General features: G+C 33.6%; 1 protein-coding gene across 1 annotated transcript; it reads right to left on the bottom strand.

The window, feature by feature from the left end:
• Positions 1-1,236: 1,236 nt before the first annotated feature.
• On the bottom strand, positions 1,237-15,664 carry LON2 (lon protease 2). The gene is made up of 17 exons (XM_022299815.2): positions 15,401-15,664; positions 14,641-14,753; positions 14,361-14,469; positions 13,964-14,133; positions 12,060-12,151; positions 10,698-10,877; positions 10,521-10,604; positions 9,620-9,744; positions 8,541-8,742; positions 8,245-8,451; positions 7,624-7,754; positions 6,695-6,908; positions 5,091-5,390; positions 4,345-4,539; positions 3,315-3,560; positions 2,663-2,764; positions 1,237-1,711 (listed from the first exon to the last, which is right to left on the bottom strand). The coding sequence occupies exons 1-17, from the start codon at positions 15,505-15,507 to the stop codon at positions 1,628-1,630; spliced, it is 2,661 nt and encodes an 886-aa protein (XP_022155507.1). The 5' UTR covers positions 15,508-15,664; the 3' UTR covers positions 1,237-1,627.
• Positions 15,665-18,669: the final 3,005 nt, after the last annotated feature.

The following is an 18,669-nucleotide window of genomic DNA, read 5'->3' as shown; positions in this document are numbered from 1 at the left end:
GTCATTCTTAAGGTTACAATTAATATTATTCCAAAATATAAATTTCACAAGTTATAGATTAATTTGAAAGAGTTATAGTTGTGTATGGTTTAAAAATGGTGTAAAAAATGAGTTGCTTTAAAATGGAAGAGTATGTTTTAGGTAAATTTATTTACCTTAACTTTTAATAATAAAACTTGTCCACGGTGTCCATTTTTTTATCCTCAAATAATTTACACTTTATCTTTTAGGAAGCACAAATACTTAGTTTTTTTTATCATGTTGGACACAGAGACCTCGAAGCACATGTTTGAGGTGCGAAATAGCGTGTATTTTTTTTTTAACACATGGCTGATATGCCAAAAAACAAGTGTGCCGCACTCACGACGGACTGCTAGTGATATATTGGAGGAAGGTGGGAATGACGTCACGTCCGTGACTTGATGATGCAAAGTAGAGGGGACCACTTCTATGGCATGAATCTACGATCTACAAAAGTCCACCTATCGGTACGTCTGAAGTGCTAATTTATCGTTGTATGAACTAGAAGTTGTAGTTTCTACTCATGATACCAGTGGAATTGACAAAACGTGGAGATGAAGACATTATAGAAGTTGGGGATGAAGACATTATAGAAGTTTGAGATAGAGTTTCAATTTTTCTTGTAGGAAGGACTGATTTTCTTTTTTCTTTTTTAACTAAATTTGTGTGGTAATGTTTATTGGATGAAGAATTTTATACTATAGTCGCAATGAGTCACATTTTGTTTTGTACGATTAATTAATTCAAATGTATTACCACATCAATATATACACATTATTTTTTAATTATATATAAATAAAAAACCTAGGTACAATATACTTCAGAATTTTGTTAAATTGTTAAATTTGATACCAATGAAATAACATTTTGAACTCGACTAAAAAAGATAACAAATTTCCTTGACCAAAATATACACTCTCCATGCAAAATCAATGAGTACAATAAGAAATCCAAGAATGAACAAGTACTCAAGTTAACAAATAAAGAGTTCATATCACATGAAATCAAATATTTGAACAAGTATATGAATTCAAACATCTAAATTGAAAATAACAATTTTGAACATTTTATTTTTGAATTTCAAGATATTAGATGATAAAAAGCAATGTCCATGAGTATTTAGTTAGATCTTACATTAGTTCCCTTTTCAGGATATTTCCACCTGTGTAGTTTTGCTGATAATCCCCCATGATAACATTTATAGAAGAGGGGGCATAAAGAAATCAGAGCATAAAATTTGCTTGTAGAAATACACAGTTATTTTCTTTTTTTCATAATTACAGGGAGAGTAAACACGAGAGCGATAATACGAGAATCGGGGGCTCAACCGCAGTAGAAGAGCCTTTGATAAGATGAAAGAATATTACATACTATGGTTTTTACACATATAGTTGCAGGATCCAAATAGTTGTAACTTTCTGCAACTTACTGGGTAACTTTCCATCTCGGAGAAGAATGACCAAAACATGGAGAAATCATCACAAATTTTGATAGGCCGGAGAGCCAGCTCCAACTAAATTTACAGCGGTTTTCACCCGATGGATACGGCAATGCCCTAGTATTCAATCACTCGGATTCTAGATGATGACCATGCCCCGTGCGCCTGTCATAACTTCGAGTGTAGTCTCCATGGACACCCCCCTTCAAAAGCCTGCTCCAGTACATCTTCCATCCGCTTAGCAAGTAATATCTAATAAGAAGAAAAGCCAAAATCATTGGTTTTATAACAACAATAAAGATAATGGGACAGAGAATGCAATAATCTTTCAGACTACACGGAGAGAGAATATAATGATCAGGATCTGGTTGCACCACCTATTTTTCGGACTACCAACTAAGTCTAAATACTATTTTAGTCCCTACTTTTAACTTCGGTTCATTTTCGTTATTGTACTTTCTAATCATCCATTTTGGCTTTCGTACTTTTAACTTAGGTTCATTTTAATGCCCATACTTTCAAAATATTTGTTGTTTGTTTTGGTCCCTGTAATGTCAGTCCCTGTTAGCATAATTTTAACACAAATTTTATATACAATAAAAACCTTTTATAACTATATTTCAAGAAACTTAGTGAGTGAAGTGTCATGCTTAGATCGTGATGGAAAGAAATGAGATAAAAATAAAATTGAAAGAACCGAAATTGTCACTTTTTAAAAGTGCAAGGACCAAAACAAACATTTAGAAACGATAGGGATGAACAAAAGTTGAAAGTACGAGGACTAAAATAGACATTTTAAAATTATAGGGACCAAAATTAACCATAGCAAAATGAACCAAAATAGTATCTAAACCTTGTAAGCAATCTATAAAGCAACAGACCCAAACAAGAAGCTCAAGATCACCTTATAATGATTTTGAGATATTGGCTCAGAAGTGATACCAGCAAGAGGAAAAATAAATTTGTCTAAGAATTGGAATCTTAGGCAAGCCACATTTCTTCATTGCAAAATTATTGATCACATATTAGGGTTAACAAAATGCATAAGAAATCAATTTCAAATGGAACTACCTCACGCTGACATTATCCCTGCAGAGTAAAATTAGGGCAATAACTGGGCTTTTTTTTTTGTCATATGCATTTCGTTTTTGTTTGCACATCCTAATGATCAGAGCAACATCTTGCCTATGCATTGCATCTTACCTCCAGACTGGCAAGCACGGCAGAAGGAACTTCCACCAAGTCTTTCAGATTTCTCTCTGGTAGAATAACTCTCTTTATCCCATAACGATGTGCAGCTAATATCTGCAAAAGATCACTTGCATTAGTCATTAAATTCACGGACATGCCTTTATCCATTTCTTGGACATGAATACATATAAACATTCATATCCTCAAACAGAGGTCAAACTCAGGGGCTTAAAACCAAAAATTTCTCATAGAGAGTGCAAATTCAACTCAAAGTGCAACCATGACTACAAAGATGGATAACAGTTTACTCTAGACTCTAGAGGAACCCTCCACCCTCATGATAGAGTGATACACACAAAATAAGGCATGCATGCTATAGCACTCACTATTTTCTTGTAGCTTTGCCGACCTTCAAATGGATTTACTATCAATATATTGTAAACATTAATTTGCCCAAAATCTTATGCAATTAAAACTTCGTTGTTTGCAGATAAGCCAAATTCAGTTCTCTAGGATATCACAACCAGCATAAGTAAATAGAAACTTGTAGACAAGTTAATTTTAAATTTTGTGACTTCTTGTACAAGAACAAAAAAGAATCAGCAGGAAAAGAAAAATACCTATACATGTTCAGAATATGGCGGAAGAAAAATATGAGATATACCTTATCCTTGATGCCACCAACAGGTAGCACGAGACCCCTCAGAGTCATCTCTCCTGTCATTGCAGTATCAGCTCTAACTCTTTTCTGACCAAACAGTGAGACCAGAGCTGTTACAAGAGTCACACCAGCTGAAGGCCCATCCTTAGGCACTGCACCAGCAGGAAAATGTATATGAATATCACGACCATCCAAAAGATTGGTTTCACAAGCAGCTGCCAACTTGAGATCCGTTGCCCTTGCTCTTACCTGTAATTTCCAAATGATGAATGTTTTGGAAATAAATGTAAAATGTAATAAGGCTACTAAAATGTGCCTTATGAATTCATTTCAGGTGCAAATGGAAAAAATATCTGATATAATTCTCATAAAGGACTTAAGAGCATCGATCCATTCATAAGATGAGGCAGTATCGCATATTGAAAGATTGCACTAAACACATCTTCCCTGAGGAAGTTGACATCCTTGAGTGAATGTCTTAGTGTGTAATTATTTTTTTTATTTTTATTAAGGGTCTCAATGTGTATAGTGATTTATTTCTAAGCCGAAACGTCATGGATTGCAACAACCACTAAAGCGAGGGTTACTATCAAGGTACTGTCAGCTAAGTCAAGCACCATGGCCCATAGAAAAAAAAAGAATGATGGTAGATGTGTTGTTATATAGAACACAATTGTATCGGCCCCAATATTTTTGGATAACTCAGAATCAATAGATTTTTAGCTATTTGCCCCTATAACCGAGGGCACTTGCACCCGTCTCAAGGCTCGGACTTGGAGGACATCAAGAGTTTTTAGTATTAAGATTTAAGCTCACCTAAAGGTTCAAACACAAGACCTCATGGTAGGTGATACCACAAGGTCCTATGTCATTGCCAATGGGGCTGCCCCTATGAGCCCCCCATATTGAGATATATCAGAGACATCTTGTTGAGGATAGAACTTATGACAGAACCAGAAAAGGCTAATAACACTCATTTGTAGAGATAAAAATATATTTATGGAAACACAGAGTATTGAGATGAATATGATACCCAGGTAAGGGCTATCTGAGCTGATTCTTTAATGACATCACCAAGCTGCCCAGTGAGATGTAATTCTCCCTTTCCAGACATTGCTGTAGCCTCCACAAACTGAACCTCTCCCCCAAAGGCAGTCCAAACCAACCCAACGGATATCCCAGGCGATATAACTCGTTCTGCTGCTTCTCGGTCATCAAACCTAGGAGGCTGCATAACAGTAACAAGAATAAAAATATGTGAAAGATGCTTTCTTAAAATTCCAACCGAGAAGAAATGATAAGAAAAGACTGAAAATTTTTCTATTTGGGAGCTCAAGTATATGCCAACAAAGTGATAAAGATATGGTAGGCCACGTATGGAACATAGGTCACATAGCCGCTCAAAAATCAACAACTATTCTTTATAGCCCAACAGCAATAGATATTTTTAATTGAATATCTAACTTGAGGGCAGAAAGATTCATTGTTAATTGAAAATGACTTTCAATTTGTAATTATACTGCACTGTCTCCAAAGAAAGGGAATGATAATAAATTTTCGTTCTTCTTTTTTTTTTTTAATGAAGAAACCAACTAGTATTGACGCCCAATTATAGAAAAACATTCCTCAGATGTGATCAAGAACAAGGTGAAGAAGAAGCAAACTGGACATCAAACAATTAGTTCATTCATCAAGGACTTTGTAAACACACCAGTAATAGTTTCAAGTTACAGGCACATATTAAACAACTCATGCAAAAAAGGCCATAAGAATTATTACCCCAAGCACTTTTTCAAGCATAGCCTCGTCAACAACCAACAGAGAGGCTATCCTCAACGGGTTTCGTATCTCATGATCCGCTCCAATTGGGATGACCTCCATATCTACTTCAGCTCCATCGGAAAGTCTGTTTTCCAACAGAGGAGAAGAAACCTGATGCATGTCTTTACTCGTCGGAATCGTTTGATCTCTTTCCACAACTCTAACAGCAGCAGCACGAGCCAGGGCAGCCAAATTCCTCTCAAGACTTCGTACTCCAGCCTCCCTAGTGTATCTTTGAATCACATGTTTAACCATGGCCTATCACAATAAACAGGTACTTATAATTTGTTTTCATATATAAAAAAACCAGAAAACCATATACCAGATGTGAAACAAGCATTTCTGCTGCATGTCCATAGATAGAAAGAAATAATTCCACATTTATTCTTATCCACTCATGGCCAGTTATGGAAGCTTATTAAAATTTATGTTCTTATTTTCCGATTTTAAACTTTGCCTTTATGTTGTCTTCATTTGATAGATTACATTTTGTTGGTAGTTATTATGGCTTTCAATGCATTTTGGAGTTATGCATAGAATGAGTGGCTGGAAGTTACAAGAATTGTGTTTAAATCTTTGTCGGCTAGGGTTTCCTTTTGTAGGGTTATATATTTCTGATTTAGAATATTTTGTATCCAAATCTTGATCTTGATCATCAAAAGTAAATCATTTCAACTTCTACCTTGGGTTTAAATCATCTTGATTTGAGGGCTTTAGCATTTGTGATCTAGGAGTTTATATAACCATAAAGGTTCTTAGATCCAATCATCTTGATTTAGAATATTTTGTATCCAAATTTTGTGATTGAATGAAAGTCACATTTTTCCTTCAAAAGCCTATAACTTATTTTCCTTTCCATTCCTGCATACTAGAATCATTCGAGTACCGCATCATTCAAGTAGCCTTGATCAAACTAACTTGTGGGGTGATTCGAATCTTGAGTTTTGAGACAAGTTTCTTTACTCTTGATCTTGATCATCAAAGTAAATCCATTTCAACTTCTTTCTTGAGTTGAAATCATCTTGATTTGAGAGGTTTAGCATTTGCGATCTAGGAGTTTATATAACCATAAGGACACTTAGATTGGCTAGTGTTCTTTATCAGTAAGCTGTAAAATTGGAACTGGAAGTCCCCAGAAGCAAGAATTATAAGACAGCAAAGACAAAGGTTCTGTAGAATATTTACAGTTGTAATAAACCTTTTAGAGCATCCGGTGGTTCTCAGATGCTACATACTAAAGTGATAGGCCCCCAATTAAACATACGTACTAGTGCAAGAATAGGGAAAGAGAAAATAAGGAATAATGGCATGGTACTTATATGCAAGGTGGTTGTGTGGGGGAGGGTAGGCACTTGATTCATGGTGTATGTAGGATCAATAAAGTAGGGAGAAAGATGGTACGAGATAGGAAAAACTAGAAAAGAGTGAGCAAGAAACATTCAAAAGACTCTTGAAACTTCTTCCAGTTTGTACTTCTCTGATATCAATGAGAATGATACTTTGATCTCTATCATATTGATAAACCTATTAGTTGTAATCATCATTAATTAAGAGTTAACTACCTCTGGAATTTGAAGAAATTCAGTGTTTAGCCCATGCTGTTCCAAAACTCGCGGTATCAAATGCTGCATTGCAATCTTGAGTTTTTCCTCTGGTGTGTATCCAGGCAGCTCAATGACTTCCATCCTATCTAGAAGAGGAGGAGGTATGGGCTGCATTCTGTTAGCAGTTGCCACAAATACAACCTTTGAGAGGTCAAATGGGACATTCAAATAACTATTGACCATTGGTTAAGGAATCACTCTTAGTATCTCAAGGAACAAGAGAGAGTTTTAGAATTTCAACAGCAAAAGGCATTAAATATGTAAAAAATTTATATGCGAGTACATAGAAATAGTATACACGCCAATTATAAACTTGACCAGCAAAAGACCCTACCATAAAACAGCAAAAATTATGCAAAATATACACACAAAATTCCTACAAAAAAGGTAAGCATCATGACCTTAGCCCAAATCAGACATTTCAACCTCATCCACAATTAGTATCATATTTCTTTCTAACCATGAAACCTAGAAAGTCATTACTTATTTCCTTAAGAACAGATTTCACAAACAGAAGAAAAGGGTTAATGCCTCGAGAGAGACATTTCCAAGGACACCAATGCTTTAATATTTTTTATTTTTATTTTTTTAAATCATAACCATTACTTTGAATTCCATATTTGTTTTTGAAGGAGACCTAAAGAAAACATTATTCACCAGAATCTCCAAAACCATTCACCCAATAGGACTTCATTACAAAAATGAAGTTACCAATGCCCTGATCCTTAACCTTCTATTCTATTCTAGAAACTAAATGATCTTTCTTACCTTCATCCTTCCCTTTATAAAAACATACAGAAGCTAAACACAAAAGCAGGCTCTATCACCAAAATGTATGCTATGCACAAAAAAAATATAAATAAATAAAAACCATTAAATTAGGATACTGATCACTGAACTTTTTGTTTTGTTCAGGGTCAAGAACCTCAAGTAGAGCTGAAGCTGGATCACCACGCACATCAGAACCTGTCTTGTCAATCTCATCTAATAGCATGACTGGATTGCAAACAGCTACTCTCTGTAAAATGTTAAAAGAAGAAATTTCAAGGGTAGATAAGGCATCAAAAACGTAGTAAGCCAAAAGATAAAAAAAATTACAATTAACTGCAATTTGGTGAGAGGAATAACAACAAAAATTTATATCTAAGCCACTCCCATAAAGATGCAATAAAAACAGAAGCCTCTGAAAAATAAGAAAATTTGTCTTACACGTCTAAAATTCTCCTATTCCTTCCTAATCACAACTCTCTAAGGATATTCTTACCATGATAAGCACCTTAGCCTTCTTGAAAGGAATGAAAGCAAGGGTAAAGTTCATAAGGTGAAAAAGAAAAACCATGCTGGATAAAAATGAATTGAATAAGCAGCATCAAACACTATAGATAATGATCAACAAAACGATAGTTCAATCTACCAATAACTGCAAACATACGCTTAATCTCTGGCTAAATAATAAATCTTTAAGGAGCAATTACATTTAGACCAATAGGAGCATAGGGGAAGACTACCTTCAGTCCATCAATAAGACGCCCTGGCATGCTTCCAATGTATGTCCTCCTATGTCCTCTAATGTCAGCCTCATCTTTAACACCACCCAGGGATATGCGGACAAATTTTCTTCCCAGAGCAGCAGCAATAGATGATGCCAAAGATGTCTTTCCCACACCTGGTGGCCCAACAAAGCACAACACAGGCCCTCTTGCATCTGGCTTAAGCTGTAAATGTTGGATGACGTCATATAATAAAAAAATTTGAACTCGAGATGAAAATTTTGAGGATTGAAGAAAATTAGATAATAAGTTACCTTCCGAACAGCAAGATATTCAATAATACGTTGCTTGACCTTCACCAAACCATAGTGGTCACTATCAAGACGTTCCTTTGCGGCTTTCAAGTCTAATTCATGTTCTTCAGTTGCCTTCTTCCATGGAAGGTCAGCAAGAAGCTCCAGGTACACACGCAAACTGTTATATCCAGGTTGCTGAGGTTGCATTTTTTTAAGGCTCCTGTGAAGTTTAAAGAAAGAAGGGTGTAAAATTAGCTGATATATAAAAATCTCAGCTGAATAGAGATTCAAAATGCAGCTTGGAGAATTAGCTGACCATGATACAGTATATCAAAATTAAAGACTTGTTAAGCCATTGATAGTTTCCAGCAGAAACATTAATTTTTCTAGCAAGCTTTTAAGGTTGGTTGTGCATGGTTCGGTATCACAAAGCTACTTCCTATGATCCTTGTCAATATAATCTTTCGGGCCTCTACTGGTGGCAGCGTTTGCCCCATGCAGGAACATTATTTGATACCAAATGTTGCCAGCCTAGAGGTCGAAATTCCTCAATAACACTCGAAAGAAATTTTTTGATTCCCTGCATCTTGATTGAGCACACCCAATGAGTGGGAGGAAATCTAGTAAGTTTTTCAATTGATTCCCTGCATCACTACAAGGTCTAAGATCTTTTTTTCCCTCACTGACAATTAGGGGTACACTTGTAAAGCTTTGTACTGGACTGTGCTTTTTTCTCCGTCTTTAAGCAATTAATTAATTGAATGTTTGAAACATAGTTTTGATACTTGTACGAAATGGTATACACGCATCATATCCTTTTTTTAGGACTACACGCATCGTATAAGATAATGATATCAAAGCTGTAATCATTAATAAAAAAAAAAAGTTAAAACGTCTGCTTATCATCAACCTGTACAACACTCAGACTATACTTCCCATCACAAGAGTAAATATTACCACCATTTCAACAATAAAAAACAAAGCAAAGCAAACCTATTTCATTTTTGCTAGTGCTAACTGCGTGATAACTGATAGGAAATTAAAACTTCTGTTGCATAAAACAAAAACCTAAACTATCTCTTCTCAGAAAAGAATACCTCAACTCCCTCTGAGCATGCTTCCAGATATTTGAAGGCATTTCAGCACTTTGCATCTTTCTTTCCAGGGCAACTAAATCATCTTCATCATCGTCATCACCAAGCTCCTCCTTTATGGCCCTCATCTACACATCATGCAATAAATGACAAAGGTGGTCAGTAGTCTAGAATGATAGTCGTATTGAACCAGCAATGCCGGTTATCAAATTAAACAAATATCATTACCAACCAGCCACTGAATAACATGCTGAAATTTGAACTTTGTCAGAGGTACTTTTCGATAACAAGATATCTCAGAAAGAATTGAAATTATTCTCAAGAATAACTACAGTAATTAAAATATTAAATTACTTGAGAATGCAGTTAAGTTGGATCAAACACCTAATCAAAATTACAGTCGATTTGTATTTAAGTTGAACATAGCAGTTACAAAAAAGAAATAAAATCACTTATTTCTTTTTGTTATATCAATGAAAAGTATTTTTGTTTCTTGTCAAAAAAAAAATAAATAAATAAATAAAAAATCAGCTTAAAGTGTAGGGTTACCCAACTATTAGAAAAGATTGTTACATGTTACTAGTGTAAAAACCATAGGCATCATATACTTTAATAACGCTCTCTCTCTCAATCAATAGCAAAAGTAGCAGGTTGGCAACCAAAATAGAATTCAACACCTTATTTATAGATTCCACAATTACAAATAACCAAAGGCCATTAGACATTGACAACATTGATAAAGCATCAAATCCAATGTCCATCATTTCATCTTTTAGTGAATTACAAACTAGTAACATCATAAAAAATATATATATAATAAATAAATAAATTTTAAAAAAATGGAGATAATGTGATGTTACTACTGTCTGACTTTAAAAAACAATGATTGGTGGAGAATGCTAACCTGTTGACGCAAGAGAAATTCTTTCTGTGATTTTGATAGCTGTCCCTCTACCTTCTGCGTTATCTTCTCTGCTACACGTATTGACTGTTGCAAGTTAATAATAACATGAATCCACCAGAAGAAAAGGGAAGTTGAGGTGAATGCTCACTATTATTTACTTTGTGATATAATACTTGCCTGTAAATGCCTGTCCACTAACTCCATTGCTTTTGAAAGCCTTACTCTCAAATCAACTGAATCCAGCATAGATAATTGCTCTTCAAAACTCATCTCAAAACTGGCAACAAATATATCAGCCAATTTGTGAACTGGAACTGTGTCCAAAAGAACTTTTGTTCTTCCTCCAGTTTTTTGTTTCTAGGAGCGGGAAAAAATGTGAATTACTATTCCAAAGAATGACGCAGATGTACAGAGTAGAATAAATAAATAAATGAATAAGTGATTGAAGAACTAATGGGTTCAATTATAAAAGAAAATGAAATAAATATAATCTAGAAAAGTATAATCTCCATTGTAAAAGAAACAAATTTGTCATTGATCACTGAAAAGTTACCAACAGAAAACCAGCCACTAATAACTCCTTTTATGAGAAGTTAAAAGAATCGCCCAAACAGATTAGCGATTACACATTTAAACCAAAAAAAAGGTTACAAAAATTGTCCCCAACTAGTAGAGATTACATTACAAGACTAATTACAAAAAGAACTTGATACTGCACTCCATAAAGAAGCATGACTTTCAGCTAGACCCACTCTATCATTCCACTCCAAAGACTTCCCTTCGAAGATATTTTTGTTTCTTTTGTTCCAAATTTCCCGAAAGACAGCTTTTATTGAGTCAAAATCTTGGCTTTGCTTTGCTTTTAAATTCCAGCCCAAAACTGAAATATATCATCCATTAATATTTTATCAAAAGAAACACAGAAGATTCTGGAATTGTGGGCCCTTTTTTCCGCTACAAGGACACTACAAAAAGAGATTTCTTAGCTTTCCTCTGTTGTAAAGCAAAAATGACAAATTGAAAGACAGACTCACGAGGAGGCATTTTTTTATAACCTATTTTCAATACTAACCACCCACCCACCCACCCAACAGAACCAACCAAGCTAAATATTAACTTTTCTTGGAAATTTTGATTTCCAAATGGCAGCCTTTAACCAGCCAAACTAAATATCATTGTCTCTAGAAGAGAAAGAAACGCCTTCCAACAATTCCATCAATCCTCAAACATAAGGAAAATGTTCGAAGGATAAGTTCTCGGAATAACCAATTAAGTTTTCTCAACTATAACTTTAGCAATAATCTCATCTCCATCACCAAATTAATAGGCCACAAAATCAATGATTTCACATCTTACTTCCATGTAACACATGTCATCTCTCAACACCCTAACTAAAGGGAATGACTATGCTTTTCTTCTTTTTTTCGCTTCTTTTGGGAGCTTGTATCCTTGAACTTTTTCTTCCTTTTCATATTATCAATGAAAAGTTTGTTTCTTGTTCAAAAAATAGAACAAAAGAAGAATATCATTACTGTGTACCTGTTCAAGAACAGATATAAGCTCCATTGCAGTAGCTTTGAATTGTCGAGATAATGAAATAAAATCAGGGTCTTGCTCCACTTGCTCCAACTCTAATTAAGACGAGAAAAAAGGAAGCAATAACAACATCAGCAGATGAGTTCAAAAGGCAGCCTATTTGTTTAATCAACAAACTCAAAAAGTATGTCAGGAAAACCACTTCCAAAGAAAAGCATACTATGAAATATAATAACATCAGGAAAGCAAAGCAATCCTCAAGAGGAATGTTCACCAACACACTATCATATTCTCAATGCATCCAAGGCAGTAAATCCTTCAATTTCACAAATAAATATTCAACAATTTTACACACAGAAACATAAGTAAAATTACACTTCGATCCTATCAAACCTCAAGTTTTTGGTTCCAAATTTAAATACTAAAATTGTTTAACTCATTATAACATTAACTCAGTTTTTTAACAGGTTATATTACATCAAACCTCTAATTTTTTTTACAAGTTATATTACATAAAATGAAGTGTCCTATTAAATCTCTATGGTGTTAATGTTGTTCATTTAGCAGTTGATGAATAACTTCCGACATGTTTATTTATTATTTCAAGATTGCTTCGAATTAGAAGACCTTTTAACTGCAAGAAGAATCTACAACAGTAAAATATGTGCTTTGTCCTAGAAAGAATATAAGGCTATCTATTACATTTTTACAATTTCTTTTTTAGAGAGGCTTCTTCCTTGTTTGTCAATTCCTTCATGCGGGAAAATATTGTGAGGGCAACAGTTTTGAAGTTTTGGCTGGAAAGAAGTTCTAGGCTTCTGAAGGCAATGAGAAACAGACTAGAACGAAAGAGCGGAATACAAACCTATCTGGTCGTCATAATATAGCCTCAAAGGGAATTAGGATATAAGAATAATAGAGTTATAAAGTTAGTTTGGAGGATTCGTTTGTTTAAGGGAACTTTCTTATATTTTGTCTCAATGTTCTCTCTTTTTTCTTGATGCCTCTCCAACCACACGCTCTCATATTTTCTCAAAACCTAATTGCTAACCTATAAGTACCCTTCATCCTCCTTCGGGAAACAATTACATAATCTTAGATTTAGAGTTTTCTTGCATCGTCATTCCACCAAAGTAGAGGTTGAACAATGATTCATTCACATTGATGAGAGAAGATTATTGAACACAAATAATTTGAATAGAAAGCACCAAAAATAACCTTTTCAATCCAATGTTTACTACTTCTTATGTGATTGTCTTCTCTTCAACTTGTGAGATTTAGGTTCGAAGTTAAGTTAGATCCTCTCGACATAGGATTCCAAAATATAACAAAATACAGAATGGCTAACACCAAGATGATTTTAAAATATTGAGGGTCCAAATTCTAAATTGAGCATTAAGATTTTATAATCCGCAAGAGAATTGGTTTTTTTTTTTTTGGATGGGAAACAGAGCGTAACATTAATCAAAAGAGTGGGTGCAAAATAAAGATAATTGATATTTGAAAGTTGCAAGTTAATCAATAATAAGAACAGCTCCACTTCATTATACAATCTCTTGCAATGTGTTAAGTTCTCGAGGTTTAACTACAATTCATATCGAAACAAGACAGCTTTACACAGCAACACTGGAATTTGTTCTCATCTTATAGAGTAAGGTTAGCATAACAAAAAGAAATATCATGTGAGACTAACATCTTTGATACAATTACAATAAAGAAAATGGCTAGACATGATAAACACATGCTAAGCATCGCTCAAGAATGCTTCAGAATCCAATATGAATAAATTGTTTCAGAAACTGGAAGGAGGGAAAAATACCACAACTTCCATTACCAATGAAAATGATCCACAAAATCATAACCTTCCACCCACTTACAGAATAAAAAAAATGCAATCAACCACCAACCTGGCTTCGTCATTTCTGAAGGAGATATTCGGGCAGTATAATATGTTCCTCTGGTGCTGAGTTCCTGGACAGTGAATCTACATAAACCTTCTAGTACAACTGTATATGTAACTCTTCCACTCGGTTTCTCCACTCCTCTAGACAGCTGCAAGGCACGAGCAGCAACACCCCTGATAAAAAGTATTTCAGACTACCCCACCTTGCACTTTATTATATAACAATTAATAAAATAGCACAACATGACAAATTATATTTGAGTTATATGGAGAAAGATATTAAACCAATGAGCGAAACTTAAGTGAAAAAACTTATATGCAGTACTGCTATATAATAGTCAATTGAACAATAACAACTAGAATAAGTATGAAATGACACAATAACAACAGACATTATATACCTTGAATGCCATTGGATTACTTCCTGATGATTTTTCCCATCTATTCTTTGTGAGTCAGAGGTTCCAGCTTGGACCCTTGAACTACGATCTCCAGAATCACTTCCCATGCCTAGCCATTATTTTTTTGAAACAGTTAATTGATTGTTCCTTGGCATGCCATTATCAAATAGTACAAACACATGCATCACACGGACAAATATTCTTAATACAGTATAATTTCCAATAAAAATGCAGTCATTCAACACTAAATGGTTAATGAAACATACAGCAACTCAATTACCTTGAGATAACACGGGGCCTATTGCGGATGCTTCAGCATCATCTCGAACTGGAAGAATACCAATCAATCCCTTCTCTTCGCGCTGCCACAACTCTTGTTCAACCAGTTTCACACTGCGCCCAGAGTAAAAAAGGATTCTCATCAACTTTTTGACGTCGTCCATAAAATATACACAATCTCCAACAGCAAACCTTCGAGCTGACCAGATTCATTGTTTAAACATAAATATATTCACGTAAGCAAGTAGGACAGAGTATCGGAATTTCCCAATGAAGAAAACGTTTCATGAGTCCGAAAAGCTAGGAGAATGGGGGAAACTTTATGGAGTCTTTAAAATAAAGCTCCAACTTTAACTGAAATACGATTATCACTCGAAAAAATTCTAGCAAACAGAAGACAGAAGCCTAAGACTACACAGAAAGATTCGAACAAAACCAAATTCTCCCATTGACCTTCCTTTATTGCTAAAAGAAACGCCAAAAAAAAAATCGAATTCATACAAAATTTACTATATCATCCAATACAACTCCAATACCACGAATTAGCCCCGCAAAGTGATGATCCAGAGAGACAAACTCGGAATAACAAAAAAAAAAAAAGTCAAAATCGTTCGGAGCAGCCAATTAAATCAGAATTCTCTTGCGACTGGGCAAAGCACAGTATGATTATGAAGTCCAGTCATGCTTCCGTGGGAGAAATTCGAAATTCGAAATTGGTGAAATCAGAGGAAGAAGAAACAGTAGCATTTGTTGATTAATACCTGCTGGGTGAAGTGCATCGAATTCGAATGATGGCGCCAGGCAAAAGAACCTTGTTCCTGAACGGAAGGATTCCGAGTCGACTCGGTAGCTCCACCGATTCCGCCATAATTGCAGTTGGTGAAGAAAGAAAGAAGAGAGAGAGAGAGGGAATTTTAGCGAAGTGGAAATCGGAGAAGAAGGAGGTGGAGAGAGAGACGTCTGTGGTAGTGGTGTGGGTGGCCTAAACGACGACGTTGCGTCCTTCTTTGCATCAACAACAAAACAATATCCATTTTCGTTTTTCTAATCGCGTATTTAAAATGAACTCATTTTGCGGGAAACCCCCTCGTTATTCACATAATCTGTTTTCGCCTCGTTAGTTTTAGATTTTATGTATATGACCCAATTTCACCCCTCAAGTTTGGGTTATTTTCACAAATTGTTTTTGTTTTCTTAGCCGTGGACCGAATATACAAACGTCTAACTTTGTCGCATCAATTAGCACGTCCAACTTAAGAACCATCTCGGATAGGTTCTATAAGTCATGTTTAGTCACAGATTCACATAACGCTATGAAGATGCCTCCTAGTGGCGTGACCACCATCCAGATTCGAGTTTAAGCATCTGAAATACCCACCTTCCGACCGCCACCTTGTCGGACACCTAACTTCACATATAATCTTACTTTCATATAAATTAACTTGAGTGTCGAGGTGTTTGTCTGTCTTATGTAAATCATTCATTGTGTGACTGTTCAAACTATTTTCTCTGTCATACTTTGACTGAGTGCAACCAGTACAAACAATCTGTTATTATCCTATAGAATACGTAAGTTTTTTTTCTTGTGATAATGAATTTGTATTTTTTTAATTCAAGTACTTTCATTACATTAGGGTTTAAGGCTTGGTACAATATAATAATAAATTGATAAATTTTTGGTGGGTAAAGAATAATGTTAGAGATCATTAAACTTTTAAAATTATAAAATCTAAATTGAATTAACCAAATTGGTAATTTAGATTTGTTTTAAAAAAAAAAGGTTAATATCTTGAGGCGGTTGCAGAAATATTTATTAACAAAAAAAGGGAAATTTGAATGCCGCCGGCGCCGCCGAGCTTTTTCTTTACGACGCCAAATTATTATTATTTTAAATTTTTATTTTTATAATGTCTATTTTGATTTTTCGTATAAAAAACATTTTAATTTTAATTTATTTTAATTTTTATATTTGGAAATATTAGTTTGATACTATTTAAAATGACCATTTAATTTCATTAATTTCATTCTTTTTTTAAAGCATTATTTTCATTCTTGGACTTATTTATTTCATTTACAATTTTATTGCAATACTTCACTCATTAAATTACCCTAGTATAATAATAAATTGATATTAAATAATTTATATTGTGTATAAATTTCGTGTTAAGGTTTTGTAAGTAACTTTTTAAAAGGATGGGAATTAAATAAACGTTCCAGAAATATAAAAATTAAAACAAATAATTATTCAAACGTGAAAAAGATGTTTTCCACTAAAATAATTGTTTGTACGATTCTCTTTTGTTTTTTTAACTCTCTGGATAAGATCCCAACTTTCATTTTTATTTATAAAATAAAATGTGTCTATTTAGTTTTCTAACGCATATCTAATTGAAAATTATCTTTAAAAACAAAACTAAAAAAGATTTAGGTTTATTCTTTCAATTATTTCCCAACTTTCATATTTTATTTTGATCATTTTATATCATTGGTTTAGGACCTTGATTGGAAATCCCGATTTTATTTTTTTTATTTTCAGATTCACTTAATCAAATGGATTATGGATTAAGTGAATATGCGTGATATGATTTAGAAGATTCGCTTTTTAAAAATGTTTAAGATGCATAGTTATGTTAAAAAGGACAAAAATTTTGATAAACATATAAAATATAATGTATTATACGTCTAAATATTTTGTTTATAACTAAATATAGTTTACAAACATATTACTAAACACATATTGAACAGTTTTTTAATTGAGATTCAATTATTAAATCTGCGCATATCTGAAAACATGATAAATTTTCATTGAATCTGTGTTTTCAAAATTATGTTTTCTAGTTACCAACCAAACGCACTATTAATTTTTAAATATCCAATTTTAATCATTACTTTCTTAAAATAGTAGTAATAGTTTTAGTGATTGTCTGAAGTTTCAATAATTATTGAACATAAAAATGATTATATTTTGAAACCTAACAGTCTACTACATATATACGGCTTTAAAAACATGCATAAACATTTATTTAAATAAACAAAATATATTTTCATATACCAAGTTTTTATTTAGTGAAATAATTGATATGAGAATAGTTTAGTTTGTTAAGATCAAGTCAACATGAATGCTTAATTAAATAGAATTATTAATTTTCACGAAGTCCAAAGTTCAAATAAAAAAGTCAATAACATATTATTTATCTTCTTATAAATTGGAGGTTTAAAAAACCTCGTTGAGCTCGAAAAAGAAAATAAAATACACGGTTAAAAAGGATAAAAAAAAGCAAATGTAAAATTTAATTTTAGTTTCTAAATTTTTATACTTTATTTTACTTTGGCTTAAATTAACTTTCAAAATATTATTGTAATCTTTCGATTTTCAACTATTCTAATGTGGTATTATTTATTTTGTATTTGTTGCAGTACACAATGTGGTAATTAAACTTTGTATATAAAATACTCTTTTAAATATATATTCATACTAAAATAATTTTTTCATATAAAATTTTATGAGAAAAAATAAAATAAGTCAAAGTCAAACGAGTCCAAATATAACAAAACAGAAGTTCATAAATCGAAAAAGTTAAATTATAAGTTTGGTCCTTAAACTTTTAAACACGGGATTTATTTAGTCTTTATGTACTTAAAATAAATTCAAATAAGTTTCTAAATGCTCAAGTTTGTGCCTCAATTTTGCCCATAAACTTTAAAAGTTTCTTTTAGGTTCATGAACTTCAATTTTGTCTATGTTTTGGGTACAAAATGTCATGGTTCCAATCCTGTCATTCCTACATATTACTTCTCCGCAGGACAATAACGAGGGATCCATTGAGATCGATTCAAATTGGACATACAAAATCTTTCATTGTTCAAGCTCTTTCACATGGATACAAAAAGAATCATTTTCTTTACAGTCGTATCTACTTTAATAAGAAAGCGCTTCTCAAAGGAACCGTACGTGACACTCTTGCCTCATACGGCTCCGTCCCGGCATCAGGACCTCCCCTTTCCTTTGACCAACGGGCCCTCGAACCAA

Source organism: Momordica charantia, assembly GCF_013281855.1.
Source record: "Momordica charantia cultivar OHB3-1 chromosome 10 unlocalized genomic scaffold, Mcharantia_2.0 BLBB01000010.1, whole genome shotgun sequence".
Lineage (NCBI taxonomy): Eukaryota > Viridiplantae > Streptophyta > Magnoliopsida > Cucurbitales > Cucurbitaceae > Momordica > Momordica charantia.
The sequence above is the reverse complement of the archived record's forward strand: the minus strand, read 5'-3'. Positions and strand labels throughout refer to the sequence as shown.